The sequence below is a fragment of the Polyergus mexicanus genome, unplaced genomic scaffold, assembly GCF_030449975.1.
Source record: "Polyergus mexicanus isolate NDT 795.1 unplaced genomic scaffold, iyPolMexi1.0 SCAF_1, whole genome shotgun sequence".
Taxonomy (NCBI): Eukaryota; Metazoa; Arthropoda; class Insecta; order Hymenoptera; family Formicidae; genus Polyergus; species Polyergus mexicanus.
This window is the reverse complement of record NW_027223321.1, coordinates 437,967-458,893: the sequence shown is the minus strand read 5'-3', so window position 1 is coordinate 458,893 and position 20,927 is coordinate 437,967. Positions and strand designations below refer to the sequence as shown.

General features: G+C 32.0%; 1 protein-coding gene across 3 annotated transcripts; it reads right to left on the bottom strand.

Moving 5' to 3' along the window:
* Positions 1-305: 305 nt before the first annotated feature.
* LOC138934487 (ecdysone receptor) lies at positions 306-20,927 on the bottom strand. Of its 3 annotated transcripts, XM_070298412.1 has the most exons (6): positions 11,679-11,926; positions 11,201-11,615; positions 5,864-6,294; positions 4,922-5,179; positions 4,229-4,604; positions 306-3,840 (listed from the first exon to the last, which is right to left on the bottom strand). In XM_070298412.1, the coding sequence occupies exons 2-6, from the start codon at positions 11,499-11,501 to the stop codon at positions 3,596-3,598; spliced, it is 1,611 nt and encodes a 536-aa protein (XP_070154513.1). In that variant the 5' UTR covers positions 11,502-11,615; positions 11,679-11,926; the 3' UTR covers positions 306-3,595. The 3 variants fall into 3 exon arrangements, with proteins under 3 accessions (XP_070154513.1, XP_070154605.1, XP_070154428.1); XM_070298504.1 differs by lacking the exons at positions 11,201-11,615; positions 11,679-11,926 and adding an exon at positions 20,299-20,927; XM_070298327.1 differs by having other exon boundaries at positions 11,201-11,926.

Sequence of the window (20,927 nt, the reverse complement as noted above, 5' to 3'; positions counted from 1 at the left end):
TAAGTGTGTTATTATATTTTGTTATGATTTCTGCAAACTATAAGAACTTGTTTCATAATTCTTATTTAATTCTCATCTTACAATCCTCGCGTTTAATAATTATTTTTTCAAAATGTTCTATCAACTATAGCCATTCTTAATAATTTACTTTCGCAGTCTATTTTTTATGTCTCCCATCTATTTTGCCTTTTACCTTTCACTCACTCACTCTCTCTTTCTCTCTCTGTCTTTCCTTTTTCTCTATCTTCATCGTTACAACATGCGCCAAACTCGCGTGATTTCACTTACAATTTTTATAGCAAGTATTTCTTCTTTTTCATTAAAAGATTAAGACGGACGGTTAATTTTCACGTATTTTTCTTTATTTTCTGTTTGTGGTGAGCCGATATCCGCTGCTGAAGGCACAAGGCTTTGCACTAGAACTCGGTCACCTAGCTCATTCATCTACGACCTACTACCAAACTAGCCTCGCGTTCTTATAGAAATAAGATTTATGGAAGATTTAAATCTCAAGCGGGTGCATATATAACATATTTATTAATCAATATCTCGATAAAAATATCTTGATAAATATTGATAAAACTATTTAGACAAATTTATTTTTAACAATTATTTTTTTGTAATTACATATCCTCTAATACTGTTTCAATTTTTAAACTATGAAAAATATGTACAAGAAATTTATTTTTGAGAACATAATAAATGTGAAATATTTTTTATTAATGATAATAATAAACAAATGCTTTATGGGTGCCTGATTATTATTTTAAAAGCGCAACCGCTCGAGAATTAATTCAAGTCACAACGAATTTCATCACTTCTGTTTTACTGTATTTCTTATTTTATTGTATTTCTAAATAATCGATCGCCACGTCAGTTTCTCTCGCTCGATTGCTTTCGTCATTTCCATCAATTTGGAATGAAAGGTGATCGATCTGTCTCAAGCGTATCATGTATCATTCGTCATTTCTTAACTATCTTATAAAATTTAATCTTCGATTGTTTATAACGAATAGAGAAAGCCGACTTTAAATTTCGATTTATTCGATCGAAAATTGTAGCGTAAATAATAAATAACATTCAAAATAATTGTGGAATTTTTAATTCCTTGAATTCATTGATTCTCAGATTCTTAATTTCTTTTAAATTGTCAGTTTTTTTTCAGATAATAGCATATAGAATAGATTATTATACATACATACACATGCACGAGCGCCTGGCACGCACTCGAATAAAATAATAGATGCGATAAAACTGTTTAACTTATTATTAACATTATTAACATTTGCTGTACAATTTTCGACTCAATAAACGAATTCAAAATTGGTTTACTCTACTTAAAATATATATATACACACACACATATATATATATATATATATATATATATATATATATATATATATATATATCTTTTCCTTAATAAAAAAAATATTATGTATTCCCATATTTCTGTTTGAGAACAATCAGAGTGCCTTATATCAGTTGCCCCATAAAAAAGACATCAGTATTGTTCATGAATATCTTATATTTCCTCGCATATCTTTGTAGGACGTCCCGCATATATATATATATCTTTTTTTATATATTTTAAGAACATATTTTTTTGTTAAAATTTTAGCATAAACGATGTATGTGGAAAAAAAAAAAATTAATACATAAATATTCTTCTGTATTTTCAGCATTACTTATTTTACGAACATTTTTGCATTTTCATAAATAAGTAATGCATATCAAACAGTTTCTGTTTTATAACATTTAAACATGTTATATCCCGTAAAAAATATATATCTCGCGAAAATAATTTTATTTTTCTAGTTCTTTACCCTTTTTTTGTGGGACATCCTAACCATTTTTATGATCTGTATTAGTAAAAATATTAATATATAGAATTCCAAGACGCGTTATCCTGCTGCGGTGTAGATCCTCTTCAACCTTTGACTCCCTAATTTTCTGGCCTTTGCTCTAATCTCTCTCTCTCTCTCTCTCTCTCTCTCTCTCTCTTTCTTTCTTTCTTTTACGTGCGCGCACACATGCATGCTCCTCGCACTCTCCTTCTCTCTATGAACAATGTATATGCTAGCAAGATATATTATGCTGTATGTGTATGCATGATATAGATTCTATGGTATTGTTATGTATCATTTCTTTCTTTAACTTTGCGCTCCATTTGTGCGACGCTGCTCAACAGCGAACACTTCTTTACAGGCTTTATTCATCTTTGCTCTTTTTACGGTCAAAACTTGGGAGAATGTTGTATATTACTGTTGACTAAAGATTTAAATTCTCGAACTTTCTTTTTGCGAGCGATATCGCCGATTACTTAAATAATTTTTCGTCATTATCACGATTCTCCTATTCTCACCTTGTTACTATATCCTTCTATTTTTTCCCTCCCTTATAATAACTGCATTTGTCACTATACACTTTCTCATGAATGACAAATGGGATTTATCCGATATATCAATATATCTTATATCATATAATACATTACATTTACATATCGATTGTATGTAAGGATGTATCCAGGTAGGAGACATAGCGATAAAATGTAAATTGCAGGTAGCTTTCTTTATATATCTTCATTCTCTGTACTGTTCTCTATGTATCACAGCCTGGGCCGCGCCACTGCCTTTCTCTCACAACAATGTATTATCCTTTTTTATGTTTCCTCTTCTGCTCCTGTTCGAAATGCACATGTTTCCGCACGTTTCCAATATACAGGGCTTTTTCTTCTTCCTCGTTCCCGAGCCGGCCCTACGTGGCTCGCGTGACTTTGTTTACATAAACAACAGAATATATGACTTCACACACAAGAGAAAGTACTGGTACGATTGGCTAGTGGCTCAAAGTGAGCGCCGATTCAATTTAAATAAAATATTTTTGATAGATGAATATTATGGAGGTTATAGATTTAAATAGATAAGTGGCTAGATGTTTCTCCAAAGATCAATTTCTATGAATCATACTGATTTGATATCACGTTTATTTGATATTATGGATCTTTGGTAGCATAAAGCCTTGATTCTCTGAATCCTTCGTTTCATAGTACTATACGGATCAACTCTTTTATCACAGATGTATTTTTTCTTTTTTTTGATAGTGTATATCCTCATTAATACATTGCTCTTAAATGAACTTATCATTTGCATCATTTACCATTTTCACAAAAATCTTCGACGGTTTTCTCTCTCTTCTTTACAATTTCACATCCATATATCTAGATCTGCGAAGTACAACTTTTTTTTGCGTCACATGTGAATCACACACGAGTGGTGCAGGGCCGGCTTGTTTATGCTTATCCTTACAAACCATATAAAGATCGATCAGTCCAGGATGATACCTAGAGGTGGTCAATCATCGAGAAAGAACAAATGATCGTAATGAACCTAGAACAGCGTCTGATACAATATGTTGACTTGCGACGGTGAGGCAGTGGCATAGTGGTGCACTAGTATAAGAGTCGCGCAGGCCGTTTTCCACGTCCATGCGTCCATCGACGCCGTTGCTGCTGCTGCTGCTGCTGCTGCTATTACGACGTCAAAAAATTTGTTCAGCCGACCGGCGCAATTGCCGTTAATCGGCGACTGGGAAACTAGGGCATCACGTCCCAGATTTCAGCGAGGAAAACTGGCAGCTTCTTATTCTTAAATTTCAAGTTCAAGCACATCTCACTGTTTTGATTGCCAAGGGTTCTAAGTTCGGTTAAAACTGATAGGAGCTTAGCGAAGATCGTACCAGACTTCGGCCGACGACGATTATCCACGTACGCTTTCAGCGTCTTCAAGTAGATCTCTTGAAGCTTCTCCACTTTTCTGCTTTCCAACAGACCGGGTCTCTCTGCAACACAACAATTATTACTAAATTTAAATTATATGAAATGATAGAAATAATGGGATTGGAATTCAAAATACATTATTATTGTATATGTATTTCATTGATAGAAGACATGAAACGGTGATTTTATTAAAAATATTCAAAACAACAGTGCTTTCAAAACATTCTACATAAATTAAATAAAAATAAACAAACTCTAATAAAAAGATAAGTTTCTTTGCTTTTGCTAAGACAATTTACATTTGTACCTGAACAAATATAAAAACTATTAAAAAGGATTTTGAATACGAAGAAGAGATATTATTATTAATATATTTTGCACCATCGTATATAAACATCGCTTTTATGGATATATTTAAAATTTAATACGATATACCATATATACACGGACCTGAAAAAATGACGATAGCCGTGAGTAAAGCGTACTCGGCATTATTGACCCTCATGGCATACATTTGACGGCAGAATCGTAAAAGATCCTCGATGGTGTCTCCCATTCCGGCGACATTGTAACTGTCACGCGTATACGGTTGATTGTTAGCAAAAATGATGCTATCAGTTTGCACATCGTACTTTCTTGCCATTCGCAGCATCATCACTTCACTGGAGCATGCTTTCAACAGGGTAATCTGATCTTCGCGCAATAACTCGTTGAAACCGGGTAACCTCTTCGAGAACTCAACGATCAACTGCACGGTCAGGATCGTAATTTCAGTGATGTGTCTGAAACTGTAGTCACTCGGATCTTCGCCCTCCAGGGGTTGATTCTGAAAGACAAAACGTGTTACGTTAAGTGCTAAATTGCTTATTGCATTAATCGTTAAAAACATGAAATTAAAAATCTATACAAAATCTATATAATTTGTAAAATTTATACAATTAGATATAGATTAATAAGTACATAATAACATATTTTTATTTAAAATAATACATGTATGAACAAATGCATATATTGCATTGCAGGCTTTTTATAAATTCAATCTTTTTTAAAAAGTCTGCAACATGTACATGTAAGAAGATGACTAATGAAGGATTTATAATATAAACAATACACACAGTCCAATACAAGATGAAGAATACGTACCGTAATCCTTTTCAGATCCTCTTCGCTTGGTTGCTCAAATTCACATTGGAAAGACACAAGCCTGTTTATTAGTTCCTCTTGTTCAGGGCTAATAGGCTTGACACAAGTATAAGGACTGACAGGAGTGAGAATGCCACTACTTCCAGACACAGACAACGATTCCGCTTCCGCTGGCTCGATTTTCACGCCCATCTGATCACCCATTCCGGCGCTGCCTGGTGAACCATTCATCGTCGTACTGTTTGGTTTATCCTTTTCCTGCAACACATTACAAAGATATAAATAAATATAAAAATGTAATGATGTTGCAGTAAGAAAAATCCGTAAATGTAAGAAATTAAATACGTAAATATATTTAATCTCCAAAGTAATTTGAACTAAAGTAGTGAAAGTAAAAAACTTATTTTCTGTAAGTATATATTTTCAAGAAACGGAGAATATATAATTATATATAAAATTTCTCAAATTTGCAAAATAAAAGTACAGTATTAAAAAAAAGAAAAAAAAGAAAAAAGAAAAAGCTATAGGAATCTTTCATAACATGCAATCTCCGTTATTAATATGGATTTAGTACTATTTGGCAACAAGAATTCTTTAAAATTATACTTATTATAAAATTATAATTATTTTAACGTTTTTCCTTGATTTTATTTATTAACTATACAAACAAAGCTTTGAAGCAAAGTGTGTATAAAAAATTATAAGAATATTTATAAAATATTGCACATCTATAGTTAAATTTTATTTTGTTACTATTCTGGAATTTTGTACAATAAGCATCTCTATTTGATTAGACAATTATTTATAGATCAAAATTTTATTAATAGTAAAGAAAAATCTGTTTCAAAGAGTTTCACAAAAATATCCACATTCAAAAGAAAATGTAACATTTTCAAAAGAAACATTGTATGATATAAAATATTTTACTGTTGTGCGTTCTACCTTCTGTGCTTTCTTCTCCTTTCTCTTTACCGCACATTGATACTCGGGCACAACGCATTCTGGTCTCATACCGACCGTCAAGCATTTCTTTAGTCTGCACTCCTGACACTTGCGTCGCATATACATGTCGATTTCGCAGCCATTGCCATACTTGCACTGGTATACAGCGTTCCTGGTGATGCTGCGTCTGAAAAATCCTTTGCAACCTTCGCACGTCAGGGCGTTGTAGTGATAACCAGACGCACGATCGCCGCATACAAGGCACAATTCTTCCTGTTGCCGTGGCGTGGGTCCTTTCCTTTTCTTTGCATCACATCCTTCACTAGTACCGCTTCCATTCCCATTGCCACCACCACCTCCACCACAATTACCACCCCCGGAATTATTTCCGTAACCGTTTATTGAACCTGACTGAGACAGTTCGTCCCTACCTGAAATATAAAATATAAATTTATATTGACAAAAGTTCTGAAATATATTTGAATCGATTATAGTATTATATGTTTGTTGCAGATTTATCGATAAGTTCAAAATCTTTTTTTCTCTCTTTTATATAAATTAGATAATAGATCCTTTTCTAATCATTTTTATTGTTTACACATAATATAATAAATAGAAATTGATACTAATATAATTTCGATAAGAAAATATATTCGACAAATTTCTCAAATAAATAAATTTTCAAATTTTATACATTAAATTTTAAATTAATTTATATTGCCTTTTTAATATTGCAACAATTAATTGCAACTATTACATTAATGATTAATATAATATTTGCATTAATTATATATGTATATTGCATTAATTATTAATACAATATTTTGTTCATAAACAAATAGTGTATGTGTATGTATATAATTTACAAAATAATAATATACGTTTATAAGTTTATATATATATGTATATGTATATTAAATTTTCTCAGGAATATTTGCAGGTTTTTTAGCTAGTGTCTTATATATATATATATATATATATATGTGTGTGTGTGTGTGTGTGTGTGTGTGTGTGTGTGTGTGTGTGTGTGTGTGTGTAAATATAATAAGTAAATATAAATCTATATTAGTACATATTAATGTAACAGTATTATATTACATAAATTATTTTGAAATAGCTATTGTTAAATTTTCAACACAAACATATTATATTAATATAATTATTATATTTAAAAGCATTGGCTTTTGAAAGATATATTCACCTCCTCTCCTCGTGCCACTTATATTATTTATATAATTTATACATATATATATATATTAGTTTTCTATTTATAATATTAATTAAAAAATTAAGGTTATGTGTGTGTTTTATTAAAGATTGACAATATATAATATTATATAATGTGCAACATTCAAAATACCCGATATTAAATATTATATTGAAAATGGCAATTTGTTATATCTAAAGAAATATATACGTAGTAACTCTTCCTTCCTACTAGCTAGATAGGCAAACAGGTTTCCGTAACCTTTATAGCGATATCGTTACGCGTCTCTATTACCTCTTTTATCTATTTCCATTCGCCGAGTGAGGCGTGGGCAAGTTAGAAGTCATGGTCGGTGAAAGTATGAACGCATTACAGATATACGTACACCCTTCGATACATAAATACATATATGTATTGTATATAAATATACATATGTGCACATTGAGCATAACAGCGCCTAACCCACATATATAAATATATATATACATGTAAACGCATGCCAGTGAGCTTTATACTGGAGTAATCTTTTTCCTTATATTACATCTTATAAAAAATTGAAGCCAAAATTAGAAAGAGACAGAACTCTCTCTCTCTCTCTCTCTCTCTCTCTCTCTCTCTCTCTCTCTCTCTCTCTCTCTCTCTCTCTCTCTCTCTCTCTCTCTCTCTCTCTCTCTCTATCTATCTATTTATCTATCTATCTATCTATCTATCTATCTATATCTATCTATCTATCTATCTATCTATCTATCTATCTCTATTTACGCACATTTATTTAATACCATCTGAATTGAAAACATTTCTCAAGATATTTAGCGATAAAAAGCGATCTGCAGCTTCCGAGAAGTGTTTTTAGTTTTATTTATTAATTCAAACTAAATTCCAATTAAATTGTAAATGGCTGATAATTATTTTATTTTTTCAATTCGTAAAGTACATGTGAAGAGAAACGTACAGTCGATGTTTTTGATTATGATACTACAATAATGGTATCAACCAATCAGCGAATCCCCGACAAAGATAGCGATCCATACAAGTATGTGTCCTTTTCTATGAATTGGGTCATTCCCCCACCCTCTTGAAGGCTCACTCTTCAGTATGTTATGGAGCTCAATGCTCAATGGATGCATGCGGGCGGATAAAAATTGACAGATGATAAAGTCGGCTTAAAAATTGAATAGAGAGATAGATCTCGTTGTGCCATTTTCAAAATAGTTTTTACTGTTTATTTATTTTTTATATAAAATATTTAATGAATATTAGCAAATATTTGATCAAAATTATATATAATTATATATAATTCATAATATACTTATAGATCTTACATCCCCCTCCCCCCCCCCTCCCCAGATAAGCGTAAGTTATTTCCATTCAACAAGTGACACGTGTCTTTTTCTATTTTCTCGCATCGTGTCCCAGTTAGTATATTATATTTTTTTAAATCATTGAATCATCTCCCTTTAAGATTATCTCCTACCTCTCCCTTTCTCTCTCTCTCTCTTAAAGGTTATTATTATTATTTTTAGATATTCGCACGCTCTTCAGTGATCCACGATTCATGATTTTTATATACTTGAAATTTTTAATATCCTAATCTTTATAATTAAACGACATATCAGTAACATATAAGATAAATAATAAACTAAAAAAATACGGACAAGAATAGAGAAATAATAAGTATTCATAACTGATGAGAAAATTGTGTATCTTTTTCTTGCATCTTTTAATGCGCGCATTGTTCATTCTTATCTATATAAATATGTCCTACTTGTATCATACATTATTTTTTACCGATAGAATTTCTTTTTCACTTTAGAGTGAAATTATAAAGATGCATAATAATATTAAAAGTTAAAAGGTTACGATTAACGATGATCTTCCTTTTCAACAAGAAAAAGTCAATTTCAAATTAATCAAGTAATTATCATTATGAAATAATATAAAATGAAAGATAGATAGAGTATAAATGAAGAAATTTTTCGCCGAGTATTGGCACATATATATTTAAGAGAACATATTGTTATCTAATAACAATTATTTGTTCATTTTAACATTAATTGAAGTGTGTGTGTGTGTGTTATAAACGTCCCTCGTATCTCAAGTGATAAAAAGATAAATATTTAGGAAGTAGATGCAAATGTAAATTTCGTGTTATACGATTGGCAAGCGCGTTTCTATACAAGCCCAGAAAGATTCGACGCGCGAACTCGACGCACGATTGCTGGCTTCAATATTCCTCAGCAAGGTTTCCATGTTGGTTAGTACGTCTCTCTCACGACATAACAGAGTGAGCGGCCTTGACTCTGGCTCTCTTGGTGAATATCTATACGAGCAGACGCACACAGCCACTCGTGTCCTCCTTGTTCTCTTGTCTTACCTAACAAATAGCGAGTTTTTCCCTCTCTATTTCTCCCACCGCATCGCACTGTGCTCACTGTCTTGAGAGACGAAAGCTAAAACAGGCCAGTGAACACTGCTTCGTTTCCTTCCAGAGATCAGAGGAGATGGTAGACTGGTTAAGCGAGCGTGCGAAAAGAGGAAATGGAAAGACGTAGACGTAAACTCGTACGAAGCGAAAAAAAAGAAATAGATTCACGTGTAAAAACTCCTTGAAAATATGCGTATATTAGACGAATACGCGTATTAGCGATATATTTAACGCTTTCTTTTTAATTTTTTTTTTTTTTTTTTTTTTTTTTTTTGCAAATTTGCGAAAGTCACACAGCATCAATTTATTTTTGTCAATGAAAATCTGGAGATATAATATCTATTATAGTACAAGGAGCAAAATGTGCGAAAAATGTATAAAAAAAATCTAAAATCTTTTATACCTAATATCTGTAACGTTAAAAATCAACAGATTTGTGTCAGCAAACTTTTTTTTTTTTTTTTCAACGAAAATATGAGGAAAAATAACAGTTTGACATATAGTTTCTAAATTTTAATATCCTAATATTTTAGTAATTGAATCTCAAGTTGAATATCCGATAGATATTCAAAATAAAAGCTATTAAATAAACTACAAATGTTTGAATTTACTTGTATGCATAAAATTTATTTTATAAAGAACTTTTTATTTTTAATAGCACGATATTAAAAACATCTTGACACATAAATCTGTTGATATTTTCACCAAGAAAATGTTGAAATAATGTGAATAATAATATGTATTAGCCAATTTAAAATTTTATAAGAAATAATGTTGTACAACCACCCTCATAAATTAATGTTCTGTTTGGGGTATACTTTGTATGATAAATTTTTTAAAACTTATATTAACAAGCTCTTGAATATTTAAGATTTATGAAGATTGAATATATAAAAATGTATGATACAAAAAGTGGAGTTTTTGTAGTCGGAAAATATTTGAAATTTAACGATTAAAGTTTTTAAGAGATTTTAATTATTTTTCTTCATAAAAGAACACGCACATATATACGTAATTATGATGTAACATAAGATTTTCTGAACTTCTCACACATACTTCCCAATATAGTAATAATTAATAATCAAAATATTTGAGAAATATTTTATATAATGTAACATAAAATATTCATAGAGTATTAAAACAGTATCGGCGTCGTACTCAAGGATAAGTGTTCAAAAAGAATTCATGAAACAAAATGTTAGCAGTATAACGACACAATTTGCTAGAAGATTCGATCAAGATACATTATATTATCTAGAGATCTGTTTGATTTTTCGCCTTCGATTTATGCCAGCAAATCTTATTATTGTATATTTTGTTACTGTATGCTGTACTCAATCAATATTTAGCCGACAACATGACATATGCCAAATCTTCATATCAAGTCTATTGCTTTTCTGCCGATAAATTTTTTAGCACAAGTATCACATGCGAAATCTGTTCTTGACAAGCTTGATTGTCTAGGAATAATCTTTTCAAGTCATTTTTTAATTATCATTAAATTATATTAACCTCCCTTCTTGTCTTGCAAAGATATATATATATACATATATTTGCACGATTTTGATAAATATCAAGTCACCTTTTTGGCCATATTTAAAAATTTGAAAAATTTGCAAGACATGTGTAAAGTACATGAATCTGATAATTAGCAAAGACCAATATATATTATAATTCCATCATCATGAGCGTTGCTTGAATTTACCTTGGATCGAGACAGGGAACGGTGAAGTTGGATGATCGTTATTAGTTAATTCGGCGATGTTGGTGGTAACAGTACGATAGTGATTAGTATCCGATTGTGTTTTAAGACCACGATGAAGATCCAAATCCCAAAGTTGAAGATCCTCGTCGCGCACTGCAGTGCCCGAATCCGCTTGAAATCTCGGTGAGAATGTATCGCTACTTGACACTTCCGGACTAGATTCCTGAAGATTTCCGGCATATTTATTGCCCCATCTTCTGCGAATCCCCGCGATTGGTATCCGTGGCATTGTCTGCAGCATCTCACCGTTCTCCTCCACCTTACAATGTTTCTTTTCACTCTCTAGTATAGTATCGAACAGCTCGATGTTTCGCGATCAGTCGAAAATCGTCCTTTTTTTATCTTTACACGATATCTACAAGTCAATTACGAGTGAATATAATGGATCGCGTATAATGGATTGTTGCTTTAAATTTACTTGCGTTCTTTGAAGCTCGCGGGATCAACATTTTTTTTTTTTCGTGTAAAATCCTGAAGAAAAGGATCGAGCGTTGAAAATCGAGCTTGTATCCGAAAACTTCTTCCACATTCGCGCAGCCTCGCCTTCCCGTGGATGAGAGAATGACATGAGTATGTGTGTTTTCTAGTATATATTGTATAAATATATGTATACACTCGAAAGGGTAGAAAAAATGGATAATAAAAGTTGTACAAGAATCCAAGTATACAAGAAACAAATAAAAATATTTTTTTTTCTCTAAAAAAGATTTAAAGGCCCTAAAGAGGAATCGAGAGATGTAAAACTTTGATCGTATCGTACAATTCATTATTATATTCCATCGAAAAATTCGTTCAGAAAGAAAAGCAAGGATCGAGATTTGAAAAAAGATAGACAAATAAATCGATGTTTTATCAAATTCTGAGTATATAATGCTAATTGTAAAAAGATAAAGAAATATGTAATAATAAACATAAATATATAACACGTTCCATAAAACAATTGACAAGTTTGATATATTGTAAATTACATACAAATAAAACTTAAATAAAAGTTATCTGACGCTACTTATTCGGTTCGCGGAACAGCGGATTCAAAATTAGACTTTATCATTATAAAGAGAGAGAAAGAGAGAGAGAGAGAGAGTTAATTTAAATCAGCTGAAAAGAGAGAGAGTACTTTCTAATATTATATATTTATATTCGCATTTACACTCAAATTCCAAAGATGCTTTAATTGTCGATGTTTAATAAATGTATTACAATTAATTTTTTCGAGATATTATAACGAAATCAGTAAACAAAGTGATTTCACTCATGTTCATTATTGCCGTGGGAGTTTAACAATTCATCGTTCCACGCCGTTATATAATTAGTAAGAATCAGAAATTGATGCTGAGATCTCCGATTTAACTCTGACGTTTGACAAATTAAAGATCGCGCGCGCGATGCGCTGAATTCTACTATACTGTCATTTATAAAATTTGATGAAATGGACGAAATATTAAACGTGTCTTATTTCTGCTTAACTGTCAGTAAATAATGATTTGAAAAAGAGAATACAGTGTAAAATTTTTCCAATTTAGAAAAATAAAAGCGATTGTTTTATCTGGTTGCATTTAAATATATTAGCCTTGATTTTGCGTGGGTATGTGATTATTGTATAATTAATCGATATCTTTAACAGAATGTAAAAATAGTACATATTTAAAATTAAATTCAATATTAATATTGAAAATACATATTTAAGTAATATATATGTACACATATATACATTCTTTTATTATTTATATTATTTTTCTAAATATGTTCTTACACGAGCTTCAATTGTGGAATTTCATTGAATTTCATATTGAAACATTTCTGACAGCGAGTACAAATATACGCATATATATTAATTTAATATATTATATTATTATAAAGTTTTTAACAATATAAGCAAATATGTGCCATGTTTAACGTTTTATTATGATTTAAAAAATAAATATTCTGAAACCAGCAGATATATCATAAATCATCAATCACATATTTTTTGTCTAATTTAGGATCGATATTTTCTTAACAAATAGGTGTTTCTCTGTCTCTCTCAATATATTAACAATTTTCGAATAAAAAGTTATTAAAAATAATTTTATGCGACTAATTCTCAAGGAAGATAATAAAGATATAACAAAATAATATATTCAATTTCAAATAGATTTTTAACAAAATTTTAATTTGGTAAGAACAGTTATAAGAACGTGTGAGATTGAAAATTGCGGTTAATATATAATAATCTCTCTCGAATTTTTTTACTAAATAAATTTAAAAACCCCATGTCAAATTGGTCGAAAAATCTGTACTTAAAAAAAATTTCCGATTATTGAAGTATCCGGCATAATTTATACATATTATAAACATTCCGAAAAAATGTCTAGAGATAATTGAAAACTTATGCGTAAAATTGTCACGCATAAATCATTATATTAGCTTCCCATATGAATGTAATGAACAAAAAACTATTCAAGTATTAAAATAAAGAATAAATGTGTAAGCGAGAAAGAATTATGGCAAAGAAAAAAAAAAAAAACAGAAATATAGAACACTTGCACTATTTTAGAATAACGGTATAATAATAGCAAGTAGATTTGACCGCGATCTATCCTTATGGAAGTTGTGTAAGATAGAATATAAGGAAAGTACCGGGGTCAGCATTTTTCTTCGCTCTACTTTTCCATTTATGACCACCTACATCCTTACCACTCGTTCCTGGTTATTCTTTTTCCTATCTGCTATTTTCAATATATTTTTTGCAAAAAAAATTATCTGCGTATGTTTTTATCGCGTACATTTCGTTGTATTATTTTTCTATTACTTTTCGTTACTTCACATAATATATTCATTTTTATTTATATGAAGCAATCGATTTTCACACATAAAGGTTGATTATTGGAATTATCTTCGTATTAAAAATTAAGAATTTTTTTTTAATTTTCAAAAAAGACAATTAATACACACAAAAAAATATACTATAGTTATCTGATATGGGCTCGTCCATCCGTATCGTTCTCTATTTATTTTTCTCTATGTTTTTCCCATTTTATTATTTTGTTTCATTATTCTTTTACCATTCTTCTTGCAAAATAAAACGCTATATAATATTATAATTTTCGCCAATATGTAAGTGTATATTTAATAGAAGTATAAAGATTTAAGCGAGATTCGAAAATAAGCATAGCTAGATAAATAAGCAAATTATGATTTTTTTTCACTCTAATTATGTATCAAATGTCAATCGAAACGGAAGTGAACGCGAAATGAAACAGAAATGAATGACAGAACAGCAAACGGACGATTGCTTTTTCTTGGATACGCGGGTCAGTCCAAAGATTCTAATAAGCGAAGCAGCAGCAGCTGCTGCTGCTGCTGCTGCTGCTGCATCATCACGTTGCAGTGTATATGTGTCCATTAGTGGGGGTGTGATGCATTTAACACACGCACGTGCGTTCTCGGCAGACACGCGCGAAAGAATGGCTCCGATCTCATCGATGTGTATCACAGTTTCTGAACCAACAACAATCGGCGTCGCTCTTCATATAAAATTTCCTCTACGCAAATTGGAATGGATTAATTAGGCGATAGTCAAATTTTTTTAAGGCCAATTGTAAATTATCTCTAAACATTTTTTTCCGAATGTTTATGATATATAAATTACGTAGGATACTCCATAATAATGGAAGATTCTTTAAAGTACATTTTTCGACTAGTTTGACATGGGGTTTTCAATCAATTTGGTAAAAAAATTCAAGAAAGATTATTATTAACCTTTATATTTTCGATTATTTTCAATCTTATATACATTCTTATAACAATGTTTTTACTATGAATTAAAATTTTATTGAAAATCTCTTTGAAAATGATTTCTTCTTCATATTATTTTCTTACATATTATCTTCTTTGAGGATTAGCCGCGTAAAAATTTTCTTAATTAGTTTTTATTCGAAAATTATTATTACGCGAGACCTTTTGATAATGCGAATGTGCGCAGGGATTACACTGTGAGACGCGCACAATTTTGTAATTACTCGCCTATACATGCGCGCACTATCACCCGCGAAATATCGATCATTCGAGATTCATTGACGCAATAATATTGACGGAATTGGAAACTATAATGGGCACACGAGCGTCAAAGTCGCAACACTGACGGTTCACCTTCGACTGAAGCCAAGGCGGATCGCTCGAGAGAGAACGAGTAGAATGGGCAGACACAAGGGAGAACTGCGGCATCAGAAGCAGCAGGTTTACTGAAGCTGAAGTGGATCCGTCTTTGGAACTTTCACTGTCAACGCGCATCCTACACCGCGCTATGCTTCATGCCTGAATAAACTCTCTTCCTCGTGTATGTGTGTGTGTCTGTGTGTATATTTGTACTCATTCTCATACTCATTTATCTCATAGTAGAACTTGGACACTCCGATTCTAGTCGACTTAATTAATTAAAGTAACGATTTGCCGTCTGTTTCTCTAAGTCTCTAAATTCCGCTCGATATATTGTAGATAGACTGATAATAATGGGACTTAATTAATATTAATGTAATATAGGATATTGTGAGAGAATTTAAAGGATTACTAACTGGATCAGAGAGATAAATAGAGTGTTAAATAATTATGTACAATTTTCAATGTGTAGCGTTAAAATTTACAAACACTGCATTTTCGCAAACTTGTATACTCTTCTCTTTTATATAAATTTTGTTTAGATCTTAAATTATTTAGATATTCTCTATAAAGTTTAAAACGCGATTTATGTGTACATTTTTATGAGTTTCTTTTTAATATTTTGGATAAATGTTTGAATATATTTTTTCTTCAGCTCGCGATTTCCAATTAAAGAAAATGCATAATTCTTGGTGAAATAAAAAGAAAAATAAAAACAAAAAAAAAACTTGTCAACAGCGCCTGATAGGGATACCTAATCTATATGACGTCATCCACCTGTTACATACTGCGCGCAAAATTAGCGAGTGAATATATGGCATGGCATCCTTGTACGTGCGCACACGCACAAACGTTCTGTGGTGAGAACGCGTTGCGCATGTCAGGATAGAGTTACGAACGCGGGGGAGAGCATTGAAACGGGGCTGAGAGCTACTATCTAGCCGGGGGCTACCGGGGTGGGTCATGGTCAGAGAAAGGAGGACAACCCTCGGTGTATCCAGTCGAGCCTGGATAGACGGTGCCGTAAAAAGAACATTTTGGAAGCGTAACCATATCGACAATTTTCTGCGTAAGACGTCAAAATACGATCGAAGATCATTCAAATTTTTCGATTTACTCAAGACAGTAGTGATGGATTTTTTTATATCTCTTTGAATTCGCGAAGTTCCCATAAATTAATGTATACGATAATCTCTCACTCATTCTCCCTCTCTTTCTCTCAATTTAAATTATTAAATCTTATATATAGGGCATCTCCGTTAAATACGTTTAAACTACGAATTCTACGAGTAATTTTGAACAGATTTGAAACAAATATACCATATATAAAATATACACAATAATTCTTTGCTATATAAATAAGAATACCAACATCTGATTTTGCACAGATAAATAAACAAAAGAAATCAAGTTAATAAAGTAAAAAAAAAAAAAAAAAATTTTCCGCAAAAAGATTAACCGATACAGCTGAAGTGAAATAATTTGATAATACCAAGTATCGTGAAATATAAAATTGATATTAAAATAAAATAACATAAAACATGTCTCATACGTAAAGAAGTAAAATAAACATGTGATCCGAAATTAACACATTTGCTTTTGCTTGTTTCCGCGTTACAAGTTCATCTACAGATACGTGCATATTATCTGGATAATTTTTATCTATTTAAGCTTTGAGAAATTTTTCGATTCTTTTTGCCTTAAATCACATTATACGCACGTACGTACAATCAGTATTCCGCCTTTAGGATCCTTGACATCTGCATCCTCCTTTTCTTTCGCACGTTTCCCCCCTCACTCCTCCCCCCCACCCTCTTCTCTCTCTCTCTCTCTCTCTCTCTCTCTCTCTCTCTCTCTCTTTCTTCCCTACTGACAACGCACACAGTTTTCTCTCACTCGCTCGCTCTCTTAATCAAGATTCTCGGCTCAAGGCCGAGTGTGGGCGCGGGAGGCACACCCGAGAACATTAATGCACGACTCTGATCAGCGATCCGCACGATCGCTGACGTTAGCGATTCTGTTGCAATTAATTACGACAATGATGATTTCAATGAAAATGGTAATGTGTGGGCTACAGCGTCGTCACGAACACTTGTGTGAATTCAAATTTTTGCATTAAATATAAAAAATTATTCTCCAATACATATATATATATATATAAATTTATATATAAATTCCTACATATACATTAAAAATATATTTAGTCACGTAAATCTAATCTAATAAATCATAGTCCCACGCATATTTATATTTTAAATTTATATATATATATTTTTTTTTTACGTTTTATATTTTACATGTATATAATATAAATAATTCCTTTATTATTAATGATTTTATCACGCCGTTCGTATTATTGAACGTATATTGTATTTCACGTTTTTATTTTTATTTTTTTTTTTATACTTTCTATTTATATATATAATAAATTATTTATTATATAATTATAAATTATAATAAATATACTTTATACACATAATAAATTGAATCGCTTTTGTAATTTTTTTTTTTTTTTTTCATTTAAGCAAACCTCGCGAAACATTGCCTTGTCCGATATGAACACGGCAATGGTATTAGAACGCGAAGTCTATCGCGGCCGATGGCGAGCAAACCGGACACGATTATAGAATCTCGTGAAGCTTCGTTGAACACTGCGAGGCCTCCGACACGCATCGAGGCTTCATCGTTTCTTTTGCTCGCTCTCACTCTTTCTGTGCGCAATTCAATTTTGCTTCCAAGCCGCTACATAAGCACTAATTCGAGCTTCTAGAGTTACCTAGTTAAAAGTTTCAAGAGACACGGTAATGTCTCGCGCTAAAAGTCACGTGCGTGGAAATAGCGAGGTGGACTATGTCTCTACGCGAGCCGTTTAATTAATAAGAGTATCTCAGATTATCGGATCTCGTTGATAGTAATAGCTAAGCCGATTGAATTCTTGATAGGCTTAATCGATAGCTTAGGTTTCAATTATATAAAGAAAGTGACTTTATTATCGCGTATATATATTATGTGTGTACTCTATACAAAAATATTGCGATGTAAAGTTTCAATGTAGAAATTTTTTTTTTTTTTAATTCTATTTCTATCTTTTAAGAAACATCTCAATTATTACTTTGGACAAAACGTACTCTTACAATTTCTAAGATTGTACTAACGATCGATATTATATAGAAGAATCAAGAACCACTTACATACGATGTAAATAAATAAATTTTTATTATTGATGAATAGATTAGCAAATAATTTATGCTGAATGTAGCTTGTATTTATTACGTATCGTATCTTGAAACAAAGTTCATAAAATATTAAAAAGTTTCTGAATATATGTTGGATAATATATTTGCAAAAAATGTCAGGAAAAAGACATAAAAATGAATTTATAAATTTTCGTATTTATATAATAAAGATTTTAATACTTGTATAATTGATAATTTTTCTTATAATCGAGATATGCGAGAAACATTGCTTGGTATCGATTTCGACATTGGAAAGAAATTGCAATGTCACGAGGCGACGAGAAGCTTGTCGGGGCCGAGCTAAGTGGCCGAACAAGAGGTAACTATCGAGGACAATGCTCCTTCTCAAGGATATCCACTCTTCTCGATAGAGACGAGAGAGACAATCGGGAGATCGAAAATGCTAACGCACACATACTAGATTTATTCATTGACGAGATTGCCGATCTTGATAGAAAAACGGGAAACATAATAGACAGTCTCAAGATTTGCCCCCCAAGATTGCATTTATATACATTTTTCAAGGATATGTGATGTCAAGCGTATAGTCAAAAATATCTTTCGTATTTTTTTATTTAAGGAAAAATATTTCTTCACTTTTTCTCATTTCTTCCCTTGCGTTGGTCTCTCATTATTTCACATGTGCTACTTTAATGTATGCGTAGAATATTTAATTCTATTATGTTCTTTTTTTAAATACATAATACATTTTTTTATGCATAAAACGTTTCCTTTTATATCTCTTCTCATATACGGTATATAATATATATTTACGATATAATATGTATATATATGTATAATATATGATAGAGATATTTTTTATTGAAAGAAAAAACACAGAAAGGTGCGAGGAATACTTATTCGGCCAGTTGATATATAGTAATCAATAAGAGTGCAACAATAAGAAGGTATCATATATAAAAGGTATCATATATATAATGTGAATACCACTTGATGTCAAATCTTAGAAATTTTACAGATTATGACACAGAAATAGCTCAATAGCGATATAGTAGCGCCATCTGCTTGTCATGATAAAAATTGTTCTTAGAATATGACAACAGATGGCGTGTATCGTGTTATTATTATAAATATATAGGTACTATATATATATATATATATATATATATATATATATATATAAATACTGGAATGCGTTTATCCATATACTTTTCGTCTAGAGAAAAAGAAAATTGAGAGAGAATCTCAGAAAGTAACAGTGTTTTTTTTTTAAGCGCATGCGTACTGAAAGCTTTGCGTAGATCTTGTCAAAGATTAAATCAAAAGTACTAAATTTTAAATCATCTCAGCTGGTTTAGACATTTATATTCCATTACAAGGTTCTCATCATTGGACATTATTCTTATTCTCTCGGCCAGTTAATCTCGCATAAAGGATGGCGAAAAACTTTCTGTCATCGAATTAATTTTTAAAACAGGATCTCGTAGATACATATACGGACTCAAATATAAATAATACTTGTTTGTTTAGAATATAATTATAATAATGCAGATTTCCTGAATATGATATTAGAATCACTTTGACTCTCCCCCCTACCATTTCCCCAGCCATAGATAGTGAACGCTTACGCGTATCTTTCTTGCGAAAGCAATTCTTAAAATCTGCAACATTTAAAAAAAAAAAATCGAAACAGAAAGTACTCACCTATTTTACCGTTGGGACTATACGGATCGTAACTGCCTGTGCTCATGGGACTCGCATATCCATTATTGCTAACTTGTTGATGCGGACTGGAGTGGGCTACAGGAGGTTGCTCCGACAATTGCTGCTGAGAGGCGGTATAAACCACGTGCTGACTCTGCAGAGAACTCTGCGGTGATTCTGGACTGCTTGTCGCCAGCCAATCATCCGGTCTACTCGTCTTATTGCTATTGGCGATACCGGCGAAGAGGCTACTTCCGGTACCGATAGGTCCAGCAGCCACAGCGGGCGACGTCGACGTTCCCGCCAGATGATCGGGTCTCTCGGCCTTAACCGTCAAGGATGCGGTGCCGCCGATGACGGAGGCGATTGCGGTAGCGCCTGAGGCAACAAGTGTTGCAGCAGCGGTGTCGAGACTCGAATCGTCACTGGTATCCATGCTGGAGGTTGTTGTCGTTTCTGCTGTCGTCGTCGTCGTCGTCGTCGTCGTCGCCGTGGGTGATGAATGAATTGTTCCTTTTAACCTGGATGAGGCTGCCAGGATGACATCCCCCGTAACAATAATCTCCGACCCTTCATTATATCGTGCTGCTATGTTGCCACTTACTAAACTGGCCACCGTGACGGGGGGA